General features: G+C 46.4%; 1 protein-coding gene across 1 annotated transcript in view; it reads right to left on the bottom strand.

Annotated features, from left to right (window-relative positions):
* The window catches only part of GGT6 (gamma-glutamyltransferase 6), a 119,063-nt gene extending 104,686 nt beyond the window's left edge, over window positions 1-14,377 (bottom strand). Inside the window, exon 1 of the mRNA XM_063453537.1 lies at window positions 14,160-14,377. Coding sequence (XP_063309607.1) covers window positions 14,160-14,248 — 89 coding nt within the window. The 5' untranslated portion in view covers window positions 14,249-14,377. The remainder of the gene's footprint in view (window positions 1-14,159) is intronic.
* Window positions 14,378-17,600: the final 3,223 nt, after the last annotated feature.

Raw genomic sequence — 17,600 nt, 5'->3', positions numbered from 1 at the left:
CACTGTGTATAGATTTAGACAGTCTATGTTAATATCTCACACTGTATCACACTGTGTATAGATTTAGACAGTCTATGTTAATATCTCACACTGTATCACACTGTGTATAGATTTAGACAGTCTATATTAATATCTCACACTGTATCACACTGTGTATAGATTTAGACAGTCTATATTAATCTCACACTGTATCACACTGTGTATAGATTTAGACAGTCTATGTTAATATCTCACACTGTATCACACTGTGTATAGATTTAGACGGTCTATGTTAATATCTCACACTGTATCACACTGTGTATAGATTTAGACAGTATGTTAATATCTCACTCTGTATCACACTGTATAGATTTAGACAGTCTATGTTAATATCTCACACTGTGTATAGATTTAGACAGTCTATATTAATATCTCACACTGTATCACACTGTGTATAGATTTAGACAGTCTATGTTAATATCTCACACTGTATCACACTGTGTATAGATTTAGACAGTCTGTATTAATATCTCACACCGTATCACACTGTGTATAGATTTAGACAGTCTATGTTAATATCTCACTCTGTATCACACTGTGTATAGATTTAGACAGTCTATATTAATATCTCACACTGTATCACACTGTGTATAGATTTAGACAGTCTATATTAATATCTCACACTGTATCACACTGTGTATAGATTTAGACAGTCTATATTAATATCTCACACGGTATCACACTGTGTATAGATTTAGACAGTCTATGTTAATATCTCACTCTGTATCACACTGTGTATAGATTTAGACAGTCTGTGTTAATATCTCACACTGTATCACACTGTGTATAGATTTAGACAGTCTATGTTAATATCTCACACTGTATCACACTGTGTATATAGATTTAGACAGTCTATGTTAATATCTCACTCTGTATCACACTGTGTATAGATTTAGACAGTCTGTGTTAATATCTCACACTGTATCACACTGTGTATAGATTTAGACAGTCTATGTTAATATCTCACACTGTATCACACTGTGTATATAGATTTAGACAGTCTATGTTAATATCTCACTCTGTATCACACTGTGTATAGATTTAGACAGTCTATGTTAATATCTCACACTGTATCACACTGTGTATAGATTTAGACAGTCTATATTAATATCTCACACTGTATCACACTGTGTATAGATTTAGACAGTCTATATTAATCTCACACTGTAACACACTGTGTATAGATTTAGACAGTCTATGTTAATATCTCACACTGTATCACACTGTGTATAGATTTAGACAGTCTATGTTAATATCTCACTCTGTATCACACTGTGTATAGATTTAGACAGTCTGTTAATATCTCACACTGTATCACACTGTGTATAGATTTAGACGGTCTATGTTAATATCTCACACTGTATCACACTGTGTATAGATTTAGACAGTATGTTAATATCTCACACTGTATCACACTGTGTATAGATTTAGACAGTCTATGTTAATATCTCACACTGTATCACACTGTGTATAGATTTAGACAGTCTATATTAATATCTCACTCTGTATCACACTGTGTATAGATTTAGACGGTATGTTAATATCTCACACTGTGTATAGATTTAGACAGTCTATGTTAATATCTCACACTGTATCACACTGTGTATAGATTTAGACAGTATGTTAATATCTCACACTGTATCACACTGTGTATAGATTTAGACAGTCTATATTAATATCTCACACTGTATCACACTGTGCATAGATTTAGGCAGTCTATATTAATATCTCACACTATCACACTGTGTATAGATTTAGACAGTCTGTGTTAATATCTCACTCTGTATCACACTGTGTATAGATTTAGACAGTCTATATTAATATCTCAATCTGTATCACACTGTGTATAGATTTAGACAGTCTATATTAATATCTCACACTGTATCCCACTGTGTATAGATTTAGACAGTCTATGTTAATATCTCACTCTGTATCACACTGTGTATAGATTTAGACAGTCTATGTTAATATCTCACTCTGTATCACACTGTGTATAGATTTAGACAGTCTATGTTAATATCTCACACGGTATCACACTGTGTATAGATTTAGACAGTCTGTGTTAATATCTCACACTGTGTATAGAATTAGACAGTCTATGTTAATACAGTGCAATAGTTTATATCACTATCTTTAAAGATACAGCGCACCTTTTTTCTGTGTATTGTGTGGGCTATTAGATGTTCTAGGTGCTGCTTGTCACTTGGATATTTTTTAGTTATAATATTCTAAGCGCCTTTATTACTGTGTTTAGTATTTGCACCACAAACATGCTGACACTAGACTGCCATTGGATGATAAAGCCCATGGAGTGCTAGATTACCTCCTGATGGTTCAAGGCATACATTTTATCGATGGAAACCCGTGGGCAATGCCCGTCTCAGGGCTGTGTAAATGCTACCGTGTACAATGTATGTTTACAGGTGTCACTGACAGGTGTGGTGTTTCTAGTTTCCTGAGCGGGTTAACCCAGTCTATCCAGTTATAGCTGTTTAATCCCCAGTCCTGACCTGTCGGAAGCAATAAAGTGACAAACTAGCTACAAATCTTCCAGCTTCCTAAATCTCTCCCACCCACAGTAAGGGACAATCCTTCCTAAATCTCTCCCACCCACAGTAAGGGACAATCCTTCCTAAATCTCTCCCACCCACAGTAAGGGACAATCCTTCCTAAATCTCTCCCACCCACAGTAAGGGACAATCCTTCCTAAATCTCTCCCACCCACAGTAAGGGACAATCCTTCCTAAATCTCTCCCACCCACAGTAAGGGACAATCCTTCCTAAATCTCTCCCACCCACAGTAAGGGACAATCCTTCCTAAATCTCTCCCACCCACAGTAAGGGACAATCCTTCCTAAATCTCTCTCACCCACAGTAAGGGACAATCCTTCCTAAATCTCTCCCACCCACAGTAAGGGACAATCCTTCCTAAATCTCTCCCACCCACAGTAAGGGACAATCCTTCCTAAATCTCTCCCACCCACAGTAAGGGACAATCCTTCCTAAATCTCTCCCACCCACAGTAAGGGACAATCCTTCCTAAATCTCTCCCACCCACAGTAAGGGACAATCCTTCCTACATCTCTCCCACCCACAGTAAGGGACAATGATTCCTAAATCTCTCCCACCCACAGTAAGGGACAATCCTTCCTAAATCTCTCCCACCCACAGTAAGGGACAATCATTCCTAAATCTCTCCCACCCACAGTAAGGGACAATCCTTCCTAAATCTCTCCCACCCACAGTAAGGGACAATCCTTCCTACATCTCTCCCACCCACAGTAAGGGACAATCCTTCCTACATCTCTCCCACCCACAGTAAGGGACAATCCTTCCTAAATCTCTCCCACCCACAGTAAGGGACAATCATTCCTAAATCTCTCCCACCCACAGTAAGGGACAATCCTTCCTAAATCTCTCCCACCCACAGTAAGGGACAATCCATCCTAAATCTCTCCCACCCACAGTAAGGGACAATCCTTCCTAAATCTCTCCCACCCACAGTAAGGGACAATTGTAACGGACCGTTTCAGCATAAAAGGGGAAAAATGCGTTTAGGCGATAATCCCCTTTTTCATAGACCAGCAGCTACCATAAGCACCAACTTCCCGAACTCCCAAACTGCACGAATTCACCAACTCTCGAACAGCAGACACACGAACCCTGGAAGCAGCCGAACAGGAAAAGCAATATGGACAGCTTACACTCCTGGCAGTCGGCATACAGTCCCCTTCCCCCCAAGAAGAGACACACTCCAGCTTCAGGGTTAAACAGCAACTCATTTACTCAGGGCTACCTGCCCAGTATTTATGCAGGTCTCCCACCTGGTGGACACTCCCCTAGGGGACCAAATGGAAGACTGTAACAAAGGACAGACATAAACCAATTACAGACACACAGCAGTAAACATTCCCACAATGCATCCTGGTTTCCTCTCTTCTGCCCTGGAGATAATTGTAGAGGTAATCCAATTACCTCCCAGGACAAAGACAAGACTCCATTACACATGTGGGGATCTAAATACAGTATTATGCTTTAAAATATATAAAGTCACTTTTATTCCACCCAACACAGACATGTTACATATCCCCAGATAGCTCAGGTCTGGGTGCACATTATTAAGTGACTGGCACCCAGACTACACGAATACAGTTTAATCGCCATGGAGCCAAAGTCTTTAATCACACAAATAGGCTCCATGGTATAGCTATCTGGGTTACTACAATTCCCATAGAAATACCGAATTCCAGTGTTCGGTTAACCTTGTACGATAGGACCCAGGCGACAGACGGCTCAGCGGTGTTCGTGCAATTAAGTGTCCGTTTATAGTTCCATAGAATCCTCGCCGAACACCGCTGGTCTTTCGCACGATTAAAATGGCCGCTACCTCGTGGTCGGCAAACGAACAAAGGCCACCCAGCGTTCATCAATTAAGCTGCGGTTAACCGCAGCTTCTGGGCGGTTAATTGACGGCACACTCCATCTCCTAGGTGGTCCCTCATACGGTAGTTTGTTCGGTAGCTGGAATCTACTGAACACCCCGGCTGAAAGGCACGAATATGCCTTTCTGCAGGTAAAATAAAGCTTTTTAAAGTCTGGTCCATAGTCCAAAGGAAGCAGGCGAGCAACCAGGCTTCTCCAGCTCATAGTGGCGAGGTTGGTTTCGCCACACTTCTCCCCTTTACCAACTAGACTAACAGGGTACCTGACCTCCTGCCGGTCAGTGCCCTGGTTAGTCCAGCAACCCACCCACAAAACACAACTATTAGTACAGCCCCCCCACAATAACTGGGTACTACACCTGAAAAAATTACAAACTTGTCCAGGTCCAGGTGTCTCACCATGACTGTGTGGGGAACAGTTAGGCTGCCTTGGTGGGTTGCTGAGGGGGCAGAGACCAGCGGTATTCTGTCCTGGTGCCAGCACTACCACGGAAGTAGTCTGGTTGGAGCCTGGTTGCTGGAGACTGACTGTCTCCCCTATAGGTGCATAGCTCGGCTGCCGGAGGGGGAGACCGACTGTCTCCCCTTTGGATACATCGCTCTGTGGCTGGGGGACAGGACCGACCGTCCCTACCCCTTGGGCTGTAAGTACAGAGACTACGGTCCCATCTGCACAGTCGTGGGGCTTAACATCTCCCCTTGGTGGGTTAGGCTGCCGCTGGAGAGAGGGTGTAACAAGCTCCTCTCTCTGGACGGTAAACTGCCGCTGGGGAGAGGGGGTAGCAGGCTCCTCTCCCTGCCACTCTCTCTGCTGGTGGAAAGGGGGACCAGCTGTCTCCCCTTTCATTCTCTTGTCCGGCTGCTGGGGTGCGAGACTGACTGTCTCTGCTCCCGGCAGGACACACTGCCGCTGGGGAGGATGGACGACACCATCAGCTCCCTGGGGTACACACTGCCGCTGGGGAGGAAGGGCGACACCTTCTGCTCCCTGGGACACACACTGCCGCTGGGGGGGAAGGACTGCACCTTCTGCTCCCTGGGACAGACACTGCCGCTGGGGAGGATGGACGACACCATCAGCTCCCTGGGGCACACACTGCCGCTGGGGAGGGAGGACGCTGCTCTCCTCTCCCTTCGCTTCACACTGCCTTCTTGGCATATCACTTTGCTGCTGGGGGGCAGGAACAACAACCTCTGCCCCCTGTAACTCAGCCTGCCGCTGGGGAGGAAGGACTGCACCTTCGGCTCCCTGGGACACACACGGCTGCTGGGGAGGATGGACGACACCATCAGCTCCCTGGGGCACACACTGCCGCTGGGGAGGGAGGACGCTGCTCTCCTCTCCCTTCGCTTCACACTGCCTTCTTGGCATATCACTTTGCTGCTGGGGGGCAGGAACAACAACCTCTGCCCCCTGTAACTCAGCCTGCCGCTGGGGAGGAAGGACTGCACCTTCGGCTCCCTGGGACACACACGGCTGCTGGGGAGGATGGACGACACCATCAGCTCCCGGAGACACACACTGCCGCTGGGGAGGGAGGACGCTGCTCTCCTCTCCCTTTACTTCACAATGCCTTCCTGGCATATCACTTTTCTGCTGGGGGGCAGGAACAACAACCTCTGCCCCCTGTAACTCAGCCTGCCGCTGGGGAGGAAGGACGACACCTTCATCTCCCTGGGACACACACTGCCGCTGGGGAGGATGGACGACACCTTCAGCTCCCTGGGACTTACTCTGCCGCTGGGGAGGATGGACGACACCATCAGCTCCCTGGGTTATACACTGCCGCTGGGGATCTGGGCCGACTGCCCAGCATCCCTGTAGGGCTGGTAGAGAGACCTCAGTCCCATCTCCACCTGCCTGTTGTGGTTCCTCACAGGACCAATCTATGAGGACCCCTACTTCGGGTTCTTCCAGCCGCCTCAGGGGGGGGGCGGCTAACCTCCTCGGATGCAGCCTCTACTCTGCTGCTGTACCACTCTTCCTGCTCATCATACTCTTCGTCCATCTTTGAGTTTTGCTCAGCCATGACCTGGTTCCAGATCCCCTGGAATGTGTCCATGGATATATAACCCCCATACTGGGCCACTTGCTGCCTCACCTTGGCCATAAAATCATCTTCAGCGTCAGAGCCTTCCATACTTGTCTGCTCCAAGTCGCTGGATACCTCTGCTGCCAGGGGCGCTGCACGAGTGTTAACGTTGCCCTCAATTTGTAACTCCAAGGAATTGGTGTTCTGTAGCTGTCCTTCTGGCTGTGGGAACAATCCCGCAGCTTGTTGGTTCCTCTGCGTCGTTCGCAGCATGAGGTACGCCTGTACATCGTTGTAGACCCGGTCTGCCATCTGCTCCGCTCGGGCTGGTGAGAATAGAGCCATCCTGGTCCTATATTCCCTGGCAAACTCGGATTCCTCCTCCTCCCTCGGAGGTGCTGCAGCAGCTGCGACTCTGTCTCTTTCCATTTTCCTGATTTCCTTTGTAGATAGGGTCGCTGTACGGATACTAGCGTTGCCCTCAATTTGTAATCCAGAAATGGTGTTGTCTGTAGCTGTCCCTCTGGTTGTAGGAACGATCCCGCCGCTTGCCACCAATTGTAACGGATCACCTAGCACCCCGACTGGGTACCTCCGTTAATGGATGCTCCTAGTGCTTCCTGAGGACTCCAAGCACTCTGGCAGACACCACAATCACCGAATCCGAGAAACCTTTAAATTCTCCCAAGCATATGAATGCTGTAGACCATTGAATAGGAACCATACGAATAGGCTTGTACTCCTAGCAGTCAACTGGAACAGCATGCCATAAATCCTTCCCCCCAATAATGAGACGACACTTCACTTTGAGGGTTAAGCAAGACCTCATTTACTCAGGGCTACCTGCCCAGTATTTATGCAGGTCTCCCACCTGGTGGACACTCCCCTAGGGGACCAAATGGAAGACTGTAACAAAGGACAGACATAAACCAATTACAGACACACAGCAGTAAACATTCCCACAATGCATCCTGGTTTCCTCTCTTCTGCCCTGGAGATAATTGTAGAGGTAATCCAATTACCTCCCAGGACAAAGACAAGACTCCATTACACATGTGGGGATCTAAATACAGTATTATGCTTTAAAATATATAAAGTCACTTTTATTCCACCCAACACAGACATGTTACATATCCCCAGATAGCTCAGGTCTGGGTGCACATTATTAAGTGACTGGCACCCAGACTACACGAATACAGTTTAATCGCCATGGAGCCAAAGTCTTTAATCACACAAATAGGCTCCATGGTATAGCTATCTGGGTTACTACAATTCCCATAGAAATACCGAATTCCAGTGTTCGGTTAACCTTGTACGATAGGACCCAGGCGACAGACGGCTCAGCGGTGTTCGTGCAATTAAGTGTCCGTTTATAGTTCCATAGAATCCTCGCCGAACACCGCTGGTCTTTCGCACGATTAAAATGGCCGCTACCTCGTGGTCGGCAAACGAACAAAGGCCACCCAGCGTTCATCAATTAAGCTGCGGTTAACCGCAGCTTCTGGGCGGTTAATTGACGGCACACTCCATCTCCTAGGTGGTCCCTCATACGGTAGTTTGTTCGGTAGCTGGAATCTACTGAACACCCCGGCTGAAAGGCACGAATATGCCTTTCTGCAGGTAAAATAAAGCTTTTTAAAGTCTGGTCCATAGTCCAAAGGAAGCAGGCGAGCAACCAGGCTTCTCCAGCTCATAGTGGCGAGGTTGGTTTCGCCACAACAATGATTCCTAAATCTCTCCCACCCACAGTAAGGGACAATCATTCCTAAATCTCTCCCACCCACAGTAAGGGACAATGATTTCTAAATCTCTCTCACCCACAGTAAGGGACAATCCTTCCTAAATCTCTCCCACCCATAGTAAGGGACAATGATTCCTAAATCTCTCCCACCCACAGTAAGGGACAATCCTTCCTAAATCTCTCCCACCCACAGTAAGGGACAATCATTCCTAAATCTCTCCCACCCACAGTAAGGGACAATCCTTCCTAAATCTCTCTCACCCACAGTAAGGGACAATCCTTCCTAAATCTCTCCCACCCACAGTAAGGGACAATCCTTCCTAAATCTCTCCCACCCACAGTAAGGGACAATCCTTCCTAAATCTCTCCCACCCACAGTAAGGGACAATCCTTCCTAAATCTCTCTCACCCACAGTAAGGGACAATCCTTCCTAAATCTCTCTCACCCACAGTAAGGGACAATCCTTCCTAAATCTCTCCCACCCACAGTAAGGGACAATCCTTCCTAAATCTCTCCCACCCACAGTAAGGGACAATGATTCCTAAATCTCTCCCACCCACAGTAAGGGACAATCCTTCCTAAATCTCTCCCACCCACAGTAAGGGACAATGATTCCTAAATCTCTCCCACCCACAGTAAGGGACAATCCTTCCTAAATCTCTCCCACCCACAGTAAGGGACAATCCTTCCTAAATCTCTCCCACCCACAGTAAGGGACAATCCTTCCTAAATCTCTCCCACCCACAGTAAGGGACAATCATTCCTAAATGTCTCCCACCCACTGTAAGGGACAATCCTTCCTAAATCTCTCCCACCCACAGTAAGGGACAATCCTTCCTAAATCTCTCCCACCCATAGTAAGGGACAATCCTTCCTAAATCTCTCCCACCCACAGTAAGGGACAATCCTTCCTAAATCTCTCCCACCCACAGTAAGGGACAATCCTTCCTAAATCTCTCCCACCCACAGTAAGGGAGAATGATTCCTAAATCTCTCCCACCCACAGTAAGGGACAATGATTCCTAAATCTCTCCCACCCACAGTAAGGGACAATCCTTCCTAAATCTCTCTCACCCACAGTAATGGACAATCCTTCCTAAATCTCTCCCACCCACAGTAATGGACAATCCTTCCTAAATCTCTCCCACCCACAGTAAGGGACAATCCTTCCTAAATCTCTCCCACCCACAGTAAGGGACAATGATTCCTAAATCTCTCCCACCCACAGTAAGGGACAATCCATCCTAAATCTCTCCGACCCACAGTAATGGACAATCCTTCCTAAATCTCTCCCACCCACAGTAATGGACAATCCTTCCTAAATCTCTCCCACCCACAGTAATGGACAATCCTTCCTAAATCTCTCCCACCCACAGTAAGGGACAATCCTTCCTAAATCTCTCCCACCCACAGTAAGGGACAATCCTTCCTAAATCTCTCCCACCCACTGTAAGGGACAATCCTTCCTAAATCTCTCCCACCCACAGTAAGGGACAATCCTTCCTAAATCTCTCCCACCCACTGTAAGGGACAATCCTTCCTAAATCTCTCCCACCCACAGTAAGGGACAATGATTCCTAAATCTCTCCCAGCCACAGTAAGGGACAATCCTTCCTAAATCTCTCCCACCCACAGTAAGGGACAATCCATCCTAAATCTCTCCCACCCACAGTAAGGGACAATCCTTCCTAAATCTCTCTCACCCACAGTAAGGGACAATCCTTCCTAAATCTCTCTCACCCACAGTAAGGGACAATCCTTCCTAAATCTCTCCCACCCACAGTAAGGGACAATCATTCCTAAATCTCTCCCACCCACAGTAAGGGACAATCATTCCTAAATCTCTCCCACCCACAGTAAGGGACAATCATTCCTAAATCTCTCCCACCCACTGTAAGGGACAATCATTCCTAAATCTCTCCCACCCACTGTAAGGGACAATCATTCCTAAATCTCTCCCACCCACAGTAAGGGACAATCCTTCCTAAATCTCTCTCACCCACAGTAAGGGACAATCCTTCCTAAATCTCTCTCACTCACAGTAAGGGACAATGATTCCTAAATCTCTCCCACCCACAGTAAGGGACAATCCTTCCTAAATCTCTCCCACCCACAGTAAGGGACAATCCTTCCTAAATCTCTCCCACCCACAGTAAGGGACAATCCTTCCTAAATCTCTCCCACCCACAGTAAGGGACAATGATTCCTAAATCTCTCCCACCCACAGTAAGGTACAATCCTTCCTAAATCTCTCTCACCCACAGTAAGGGACAATCCATCCTAAATCTCTCCCACCCACAGTAAGGGACAATCATTCCTAAATCTCTCCCACCCACAGTAAGGGACAATCATTCCTAAATCTCTCCCACCCACAGTAAGGGACAATCATTCCTAAATCTCTCCCACCCACAGTAAGGGACAATCATTCCTAAATCTCTCCCACCCACTGTAAGGGACAATCATTCCTAAATCTCTCCCACCCACAGTAAGGGACAATCCTTCCTAAATCTCTCTCACCCACAGTAAGGGACAATCCTTCCTAAATCTCTCTCACCCACAGTAAGGGACAATCCTTCCTAAATCTCTCTCACCCACAGTAAGGGACACTCATTCCTAAATCTCTCTCACCCACAGTAAGGGACAATCCTTCCTAAATCTCTCCCACCCACACTAAGGGACAATCCTTCCTAAATCTCTCCCACCCACAGTAAGGGACAATCATTCCTAAATCTCTCCCACCCACAGTAAGGGACAATCATTCCTAAATCTCTTCCACCCACAGTAAGGGACAATCATTCCTAAATCTCTCCCACCCACAGTAAGGGACAATCCTTCCTAAATCTCTCTCACCCACAATAAGGGACAATCCTTCCTAAATCTCTCCCACCCACAGTAAGGGACAATCCTTCCTAAATCTCTCCCACCCACAGTAAGGGACAATCCTTCCTAAATCTCTCCCACCCACAGTAAGGGACAATCCTTCCTAAATCTCTCCCACCCACAGTAAGGGACAATCCTTCCTAAATCTCTCCCACCCACAGTAAGGGACAATCCTTCCTAAATCTCTCCCACCCAGTGTAAGGGACAATCCTACTCCAGGATTTTTGATCCCCATTTCAGTGAGAGAATTGATTGTTTCTGTTTGGCTGTACATTACCTTTTGCAGCCTGTGTAAAAATAGTGATTATATGGTTATCATGGCACAAACCATGTTATTAAACACAGTGTAAATCTGTCCAGAAAGACAAGCCTGTGTGACATCTAGAACCGTGCAAATAAGAGCTGTGGAAAGGTTAACACTCCCCATGATTACTCAATCTCTGCTCAGCAAATATTACACAATCAGCAACTGCAGAAAAACACACAATCATATCATAACCTGGACTACAAGCGGGCAGCACCTGTCATACCCTGTGTGGGAGTGCAGATTGCACTTTATATCATGTGTCACCTGTGTGCTATACACAGCAAGCCATGCTGCCTGTGCGCTATACACAGCAAGCCGTGCTACCTGTGCGCTATGCACAGCAAGCCGTGCTACCTTTGCGCTATGCACAGCAAGCCGTGCTACCTGTGCGCTATGCACAGCAAGCCGTGCTACCTGTGCGCTATGCACAGCAAGCCATGCTGCCTGTGCGCTATACACAGCAAGCCATGCTACCTGTGCGCTATACACAGCAAGCCATGCTACCTGTGCGCTATACACAGCAAGCCATGCTACCTGTGCGCTATACACAGCAAGCCATGCTACCTGTGCGCTATACACAGCAAGCCATGCTACCTGTGCGCTATACACAGCAAGCCATGCTACCTGTGCGCTATACACAGCAAGCCATGCTACCTGTGCGCTATACACAGCAAGCCATGCTACCTGTGCGCTATACACAGCAAGCCATGCTACCTGTGCGCTATACACAGCAAGCCATGCTACCTGTGCGCTATACACAGCAAGCCATGCTACCTGTGCGCTATACACAGCAAGCCATGCTACCTGTGCGCTCTACACAGCAAGCCATGCTACCTGTGTGTTATACACAGCAAGACCTGTGTGCTATACACAGCAAGCCATGCTACCTGTGTGTTATACACAGCAAGCCGTGCTACCTGTGCGCTATACACAGCAAGCCGTGCTACCTGTGCGCTATACACAGCAAGCCGTGCTACCTGTGCGCTATACACAGCAAGCCGTGCTACCTGTGCGCTATACACAGCAAGCCATGCTACCTGTGTGTTATACACAGCAAGACCTGTGTGCTATACACAGCAAGCCATGCTACCTGTGTGTTATACACAGCAAGCCGTGCTACCTGTGCGCTATACACAGCAAGCCGTGCTACCTGTGCGCTATACACAGCAAGCCGTGCTACCTGTGCGCTATACACAGCAAGCCGTGCTACCTGTGTGTTATACATGTACAGGAGAAGAATCACCCCCTGTGTGTTATATAGAGGTTCACACATTACCTGTACAGGTGGAAAGTCACCCTGTGTGTTATATAGAGGTTCACACATTACCTGTACAGGTGGGCAGTCACACTGTGTGTTATATTTAGGAGGTTCACACATTACCTGTACAGGTGGGCAGTCACACTGTGTGTTATATTTAGGAGGTTCACACATTACCTGTACAGGTGGGCAGTCACACTGTGTGTTATACAGAGGTACACACATTACCTGTACAGGTGGGCAGTCACACTGTGTGTTATATTTAGGAGGTACACACATTACCTGTACAGGTGGGCAGTCACACTGTGTGTTATATTTAGGAGGTTCACACATTACCTGTACAGGTGGGCAGTCACACTGTGTGTTATATTTAGGAGGTTCACACATTACCTGTACAGGTGGGCAGTCACACTGTGTGTTATATTTAGGAGGTTCACACATTACCTGTACAGGTGGGCAGTCACACTGTGTGTTATATTTAGGAGGTTCACACATTACCTGTACAGGTGGGCAGTCACACTGTGTGTTATATTTAGGAGGTTCACACATTACCTGTACAGGTGGGCAGTTACACTGTGTGTTATATTTAGGAGGTTCACACATTACCTGTACAGGTGGGCAGTCACACTGTGTGTTATACAGAGGTTCACACATTACCTGTACAGGTGGGCAGTCACACTGTGTGTTATATTTAGGAGGTTCACACATTACCTGTACAGGTGGGCAGTCACACTGTGTGTTATATAGAGGTTCACACATTACCTGTACAGGTGGGCAGTCACACTGTGTGTTATATTTAGGAGGTTCACACATTACCTGTACAGGTGGGCAGTCACGCTGTGTGTTATATTTAGGAGGTTCACACATTACCTGTACAGGTGGGCAGTCACACTGTGTGTTATATTTAGGAGGTTCACACATTACCTGTACAGGTGGACAGTCACACTGTGTGTTATATTTAGGAGGTTCACACATTACCTGTACAGGTGGGCAGTCACACTGTGTGTTATACAGAGGTTCACACATTACCTGTACAGGTGGGCAGTCACACTGTGTGTTATATTTAGGAGGTTCACACATTACCTGTACAGGTGGGCAGTCACACTGTGTGTTATATAGAGGTTCACACATTACCTGTACAGGTGGGCAGTCACACTGTGTGTTATATTTAGGAGGTTCACACATTACCTGTACAGGTGGGCAGTCACACTGTGTGTTATATTTAGGAGGTTCACACATTACCTGTACAGGTGGGCAGTCACACTGTGTGTTATATTTAGGAGGTTCACACATTACCTGTACAGGTGGACAGTCACACTGTGTGTTATATTTAGGAGGTTCACACATTACCTGTACAGGTGGGCAGTCACACTGTGTGTTATATTTAGGAGGTTCACACATTACCTGTACAGGTGGGCAGTCACACTGTGTGTTATATTTAGGAGGTTCACACATTACCTGTACAGGTGGACAGTCACCTCCTCCGGGTCCTCGCTCTCTGTTTCCTGGACCTTGTGATACCGAACCTCCTGCCGCAGGGGAGCCATGGCGAACCGATAGGAGCTCTCACCGAATCACATACTGGCTCACCCGATAAATCGAGCCGTCAGTTTGTCTCCCGATATAACGAACACTTTCCAGTTTCCACCTGCTGATCCGCACCCAGCAGCAGCCACGTGACTCCCGGCCCTAGCAACCAGGTGACTCCCGGCCCTAGCAACCAGGTGACTCCCGGCCCTAGCAACCAGGTAACACCCGGCCCTAGCAACCAGGTGACTCCCGGCCCTAGCAACCAGGTGACTCCCGGCCCTAGCAACCAGGTGACTCCCGGCCCTAGCAACCAGGTGACTCCCGGCCCTAGCAACCAGGTAACACCCGGCCCTAGCAACCAGGTGACTCCCGGCCCTAGCAACCAGGTGACTCCCGGCCCTAGTAACCAGGTGACTCCCGGCCCTAGCAACCAGGTAACACCCGGCCCTAGCAACCAGGTGACTCCCGGCCCTAGCAACCAGGTGACTCCCGGCCCTAGCAACCAGGTGACTCCCGGCCCTAGTAACCAGGTGACTCCCGGCCCTAGCAACCAGGTAACACTCGGCCCTAGCAACCAGGTGACTCCCGGCCCTAGCAACCAGGTAACACCCGGCCCTAGCAACCAGGTAACACCCGCCCCTAGCAACCAGGTAACAGTCAGCAACAGCCACGTGACTCCCAGCCCTAATAACCAGGTGAGTCCCATGATTGGGACCTTTTGATTAGTGTTGTTTTTATGGATCAGTATTTTATAGTTATTAAGTTTGTGCTATGTAGGTATGCTTAGCCAAACGATTACTTTGAATGAATGAGTGTGTGAATTAGGAATTCTAAGGATGATATATAAATGGTAATTATAGGATTTTCCATCCATGACTGATTGATTCTCATGGTTTCAGGACATACCATTGGTTTTGGTTATTTTGTTACTGAGTAGAATTAGTACCTGTGTCATTAATAATAACTTCTCACTGTGTCAGTCCCCATTTACTGACCAGGGGCTTCCTTCCCCTTTATTTAACAGCTGAGCAATCCCATTCAGTACTTTCTACACTGACTTCCTCTGTGTCCAAGAATTGGATGTTTAAAGAGATATCTGCCACCATTGCTAGACCCCTTTATTTATTATCTGTCCTGCCTTCCAAAACACATTCCCTGTCTGCACTCAGCAGGATTGGGAATTAAAGGAGGGATCCCAGTGAGTGCTGTATATTCCTGGATTTCCCCCCTCTATGTAAATACATGTTAGTCCAGCTGACATGGCTATAATTATCAGGAGTTATACCTGGTCTATCCCACAGATAGCAATGGGGCTCAGTATGACTGTCTCTGGTCATTAAAGGGGCACAACCTTTCCTGTACCGTGTAACTGTCCTTGTCTGGTGGAATGGTGTTACACTGCCTCTGCCTGAGATACTGTGAACGTCATAACTCCAGGTCCTATTGCTACAAATTATTAGCTCAGTTCTAGAACTTGCTTTGTTTTTAATTAATCAGATTCCATGGATCGTTGTATCCCAGGGATTCCATGTATTGCTGTATCTCAGGTGTTCCATGTATCATTGTATTTCAGGGATTCCATGTATCGTTGTATTTCAGGGATTCCATGTATCGCTGTATTTCAGGGATTCCATGTTTGTTGTATTTCAGGGATTCCATGTATCGTTGTATCTCAGGGATTCCATGTTTGTTGTATCTCAGGGATTCCATGTTTGTTGTATCCCAGGGATTCCATGTATTGCTGTATCTCAGGTATTCCATGTATCATTGTATTTCAGGGATTCCATGTATCGCTGTATCTCAGGGATTCCATGTATCGCTGTATCTCAGGGATTCCATGAATCGTTGTATTTCAGGGATTCCATGTGTCGTTGTATTTCAGGGATTCCATGTGTCGTTGTATTTCAGGGATTCCATGTGTCGTTGTATTTCAGGGATTCCATGTATCGTTGTATCTCAGGGATTGCATGTATCGTTGTATCTCAGGGATTCCATGTATCGTTGTATTTCAGGGATTCCATGTGTCGTTGTATTTCAGGGATTCCACGTATCATTGTATTTCAGGGATTCCATGTATCGTTGTATCTCAGGGATTGCATGTATCGTTGTATCTCATGGATTCCATGTATCGTTGTATTTCAGGGATTCCATGTGTCGTTGTATTTCAGGGATTCCATGTGTCGTTGTATTTCAGGGATTCCATGTGTCGTTGTATTTCAGGGATTCCATGTGTCGTTGTATTTCAGGGATTCCATGTATCGCTGTATCTCAGGGATTCCACATAGTATTGTATTTCAGGGATTCCATGGATCGTTGTATCTCAGGGATTCCATGTATTGTTGTATTTCAGAGATTCAATGTGTCGTTGTATTTCAGGGATTCCATGTTTCGTTTTATCTCAGGGATTCCACGTATCATTGTATTTCAGGGATTCCATGTCTCGTTGTATCTCAGAGATTCCATGTATCGCTGTATCTCAGGGATTCCATGAATCGTTGTATTTCAGGGATTAGATGTGTCGTTGTATTTCAGGGATTCCATGTGTCGTTGTATTTCAGGGATTCCATGTGTCGTTGTATTTCAGGGATTCCATGTATCGTTGTATCTCAGGGATTCCACATAGTATTGTATTTCAGGGATTCCATGGATCGTTGTATCTCAGGGATTCCATGTATTGTTGTATTTCAGAGATTCAATGTGTCGTTGTATTTCAGGGATTCCATGTTTCATTGTATCTCAGGGATTCCACGTATCATTGTATTTCAGGGATTCCATGTATCGTTGTATCTCAGGGATTCCATGTATCGTTGTATCTCAGGGATTCCATGTATCGTTGTATCTCAGGGATTCCATGTATCGTTGTATCTCAGGGATTCCATGTATCGTTGTATCTCAGGGATTCCATGTATCGTTGTATCTCAGGGATTCCATGTATCGTTGTATCTCAGGGATTCCATGTATCGTTGTATCTCAGGGATTCCATGTATCATTATATCTCAGGGATTCCATGTATCGTTGTATTTTAGGGATTCCATGTATGGATTCCATGTATCGCTGTATTTCAGGGATTCCATGTATCATTGTATCTCAGGGATTCCATGTTTGTTGTATCTCAGGGATTCCATGTCTCGTTGTATTTCAGGGATTTCATGCGTTAATTGTATTTCAGGGATTCCATGGATCATTGTATCTCAGGGATTCCATGTATTGCTGTATCTCAGGTATTCCATGTATCATTGTATTTCAGGGATTCCATGAATCGTTGTATTTCAGGGATTCCATGGATCATTGTATCTCAGGGATTCTGTGTATCGTTTTATTTCAGGGATTCCATGTGTCGTTGTATTTCAGGGATTCCACGTATCGTTG

The sequence above is a fragment of the Pelobates fuscus genome, chromosome 5 (genome assembly GCF_036172605.1).
Source record: "Pelobates fuscus isolate aPelFus1 chromosome 5, aPelFus1.pri, whole genome shotgun sequence".
NCBI lineage: Eukaryota > Metazoa > Chordata > Amphibia > Anura > Pelobatidae > Pelobates > Pelobates fuscus.
The sequence above is the reverse complement of the archived record's forward strand: the minus strand, read 5'-3'. Positions and strand labels throughout refer to the sequence as shown.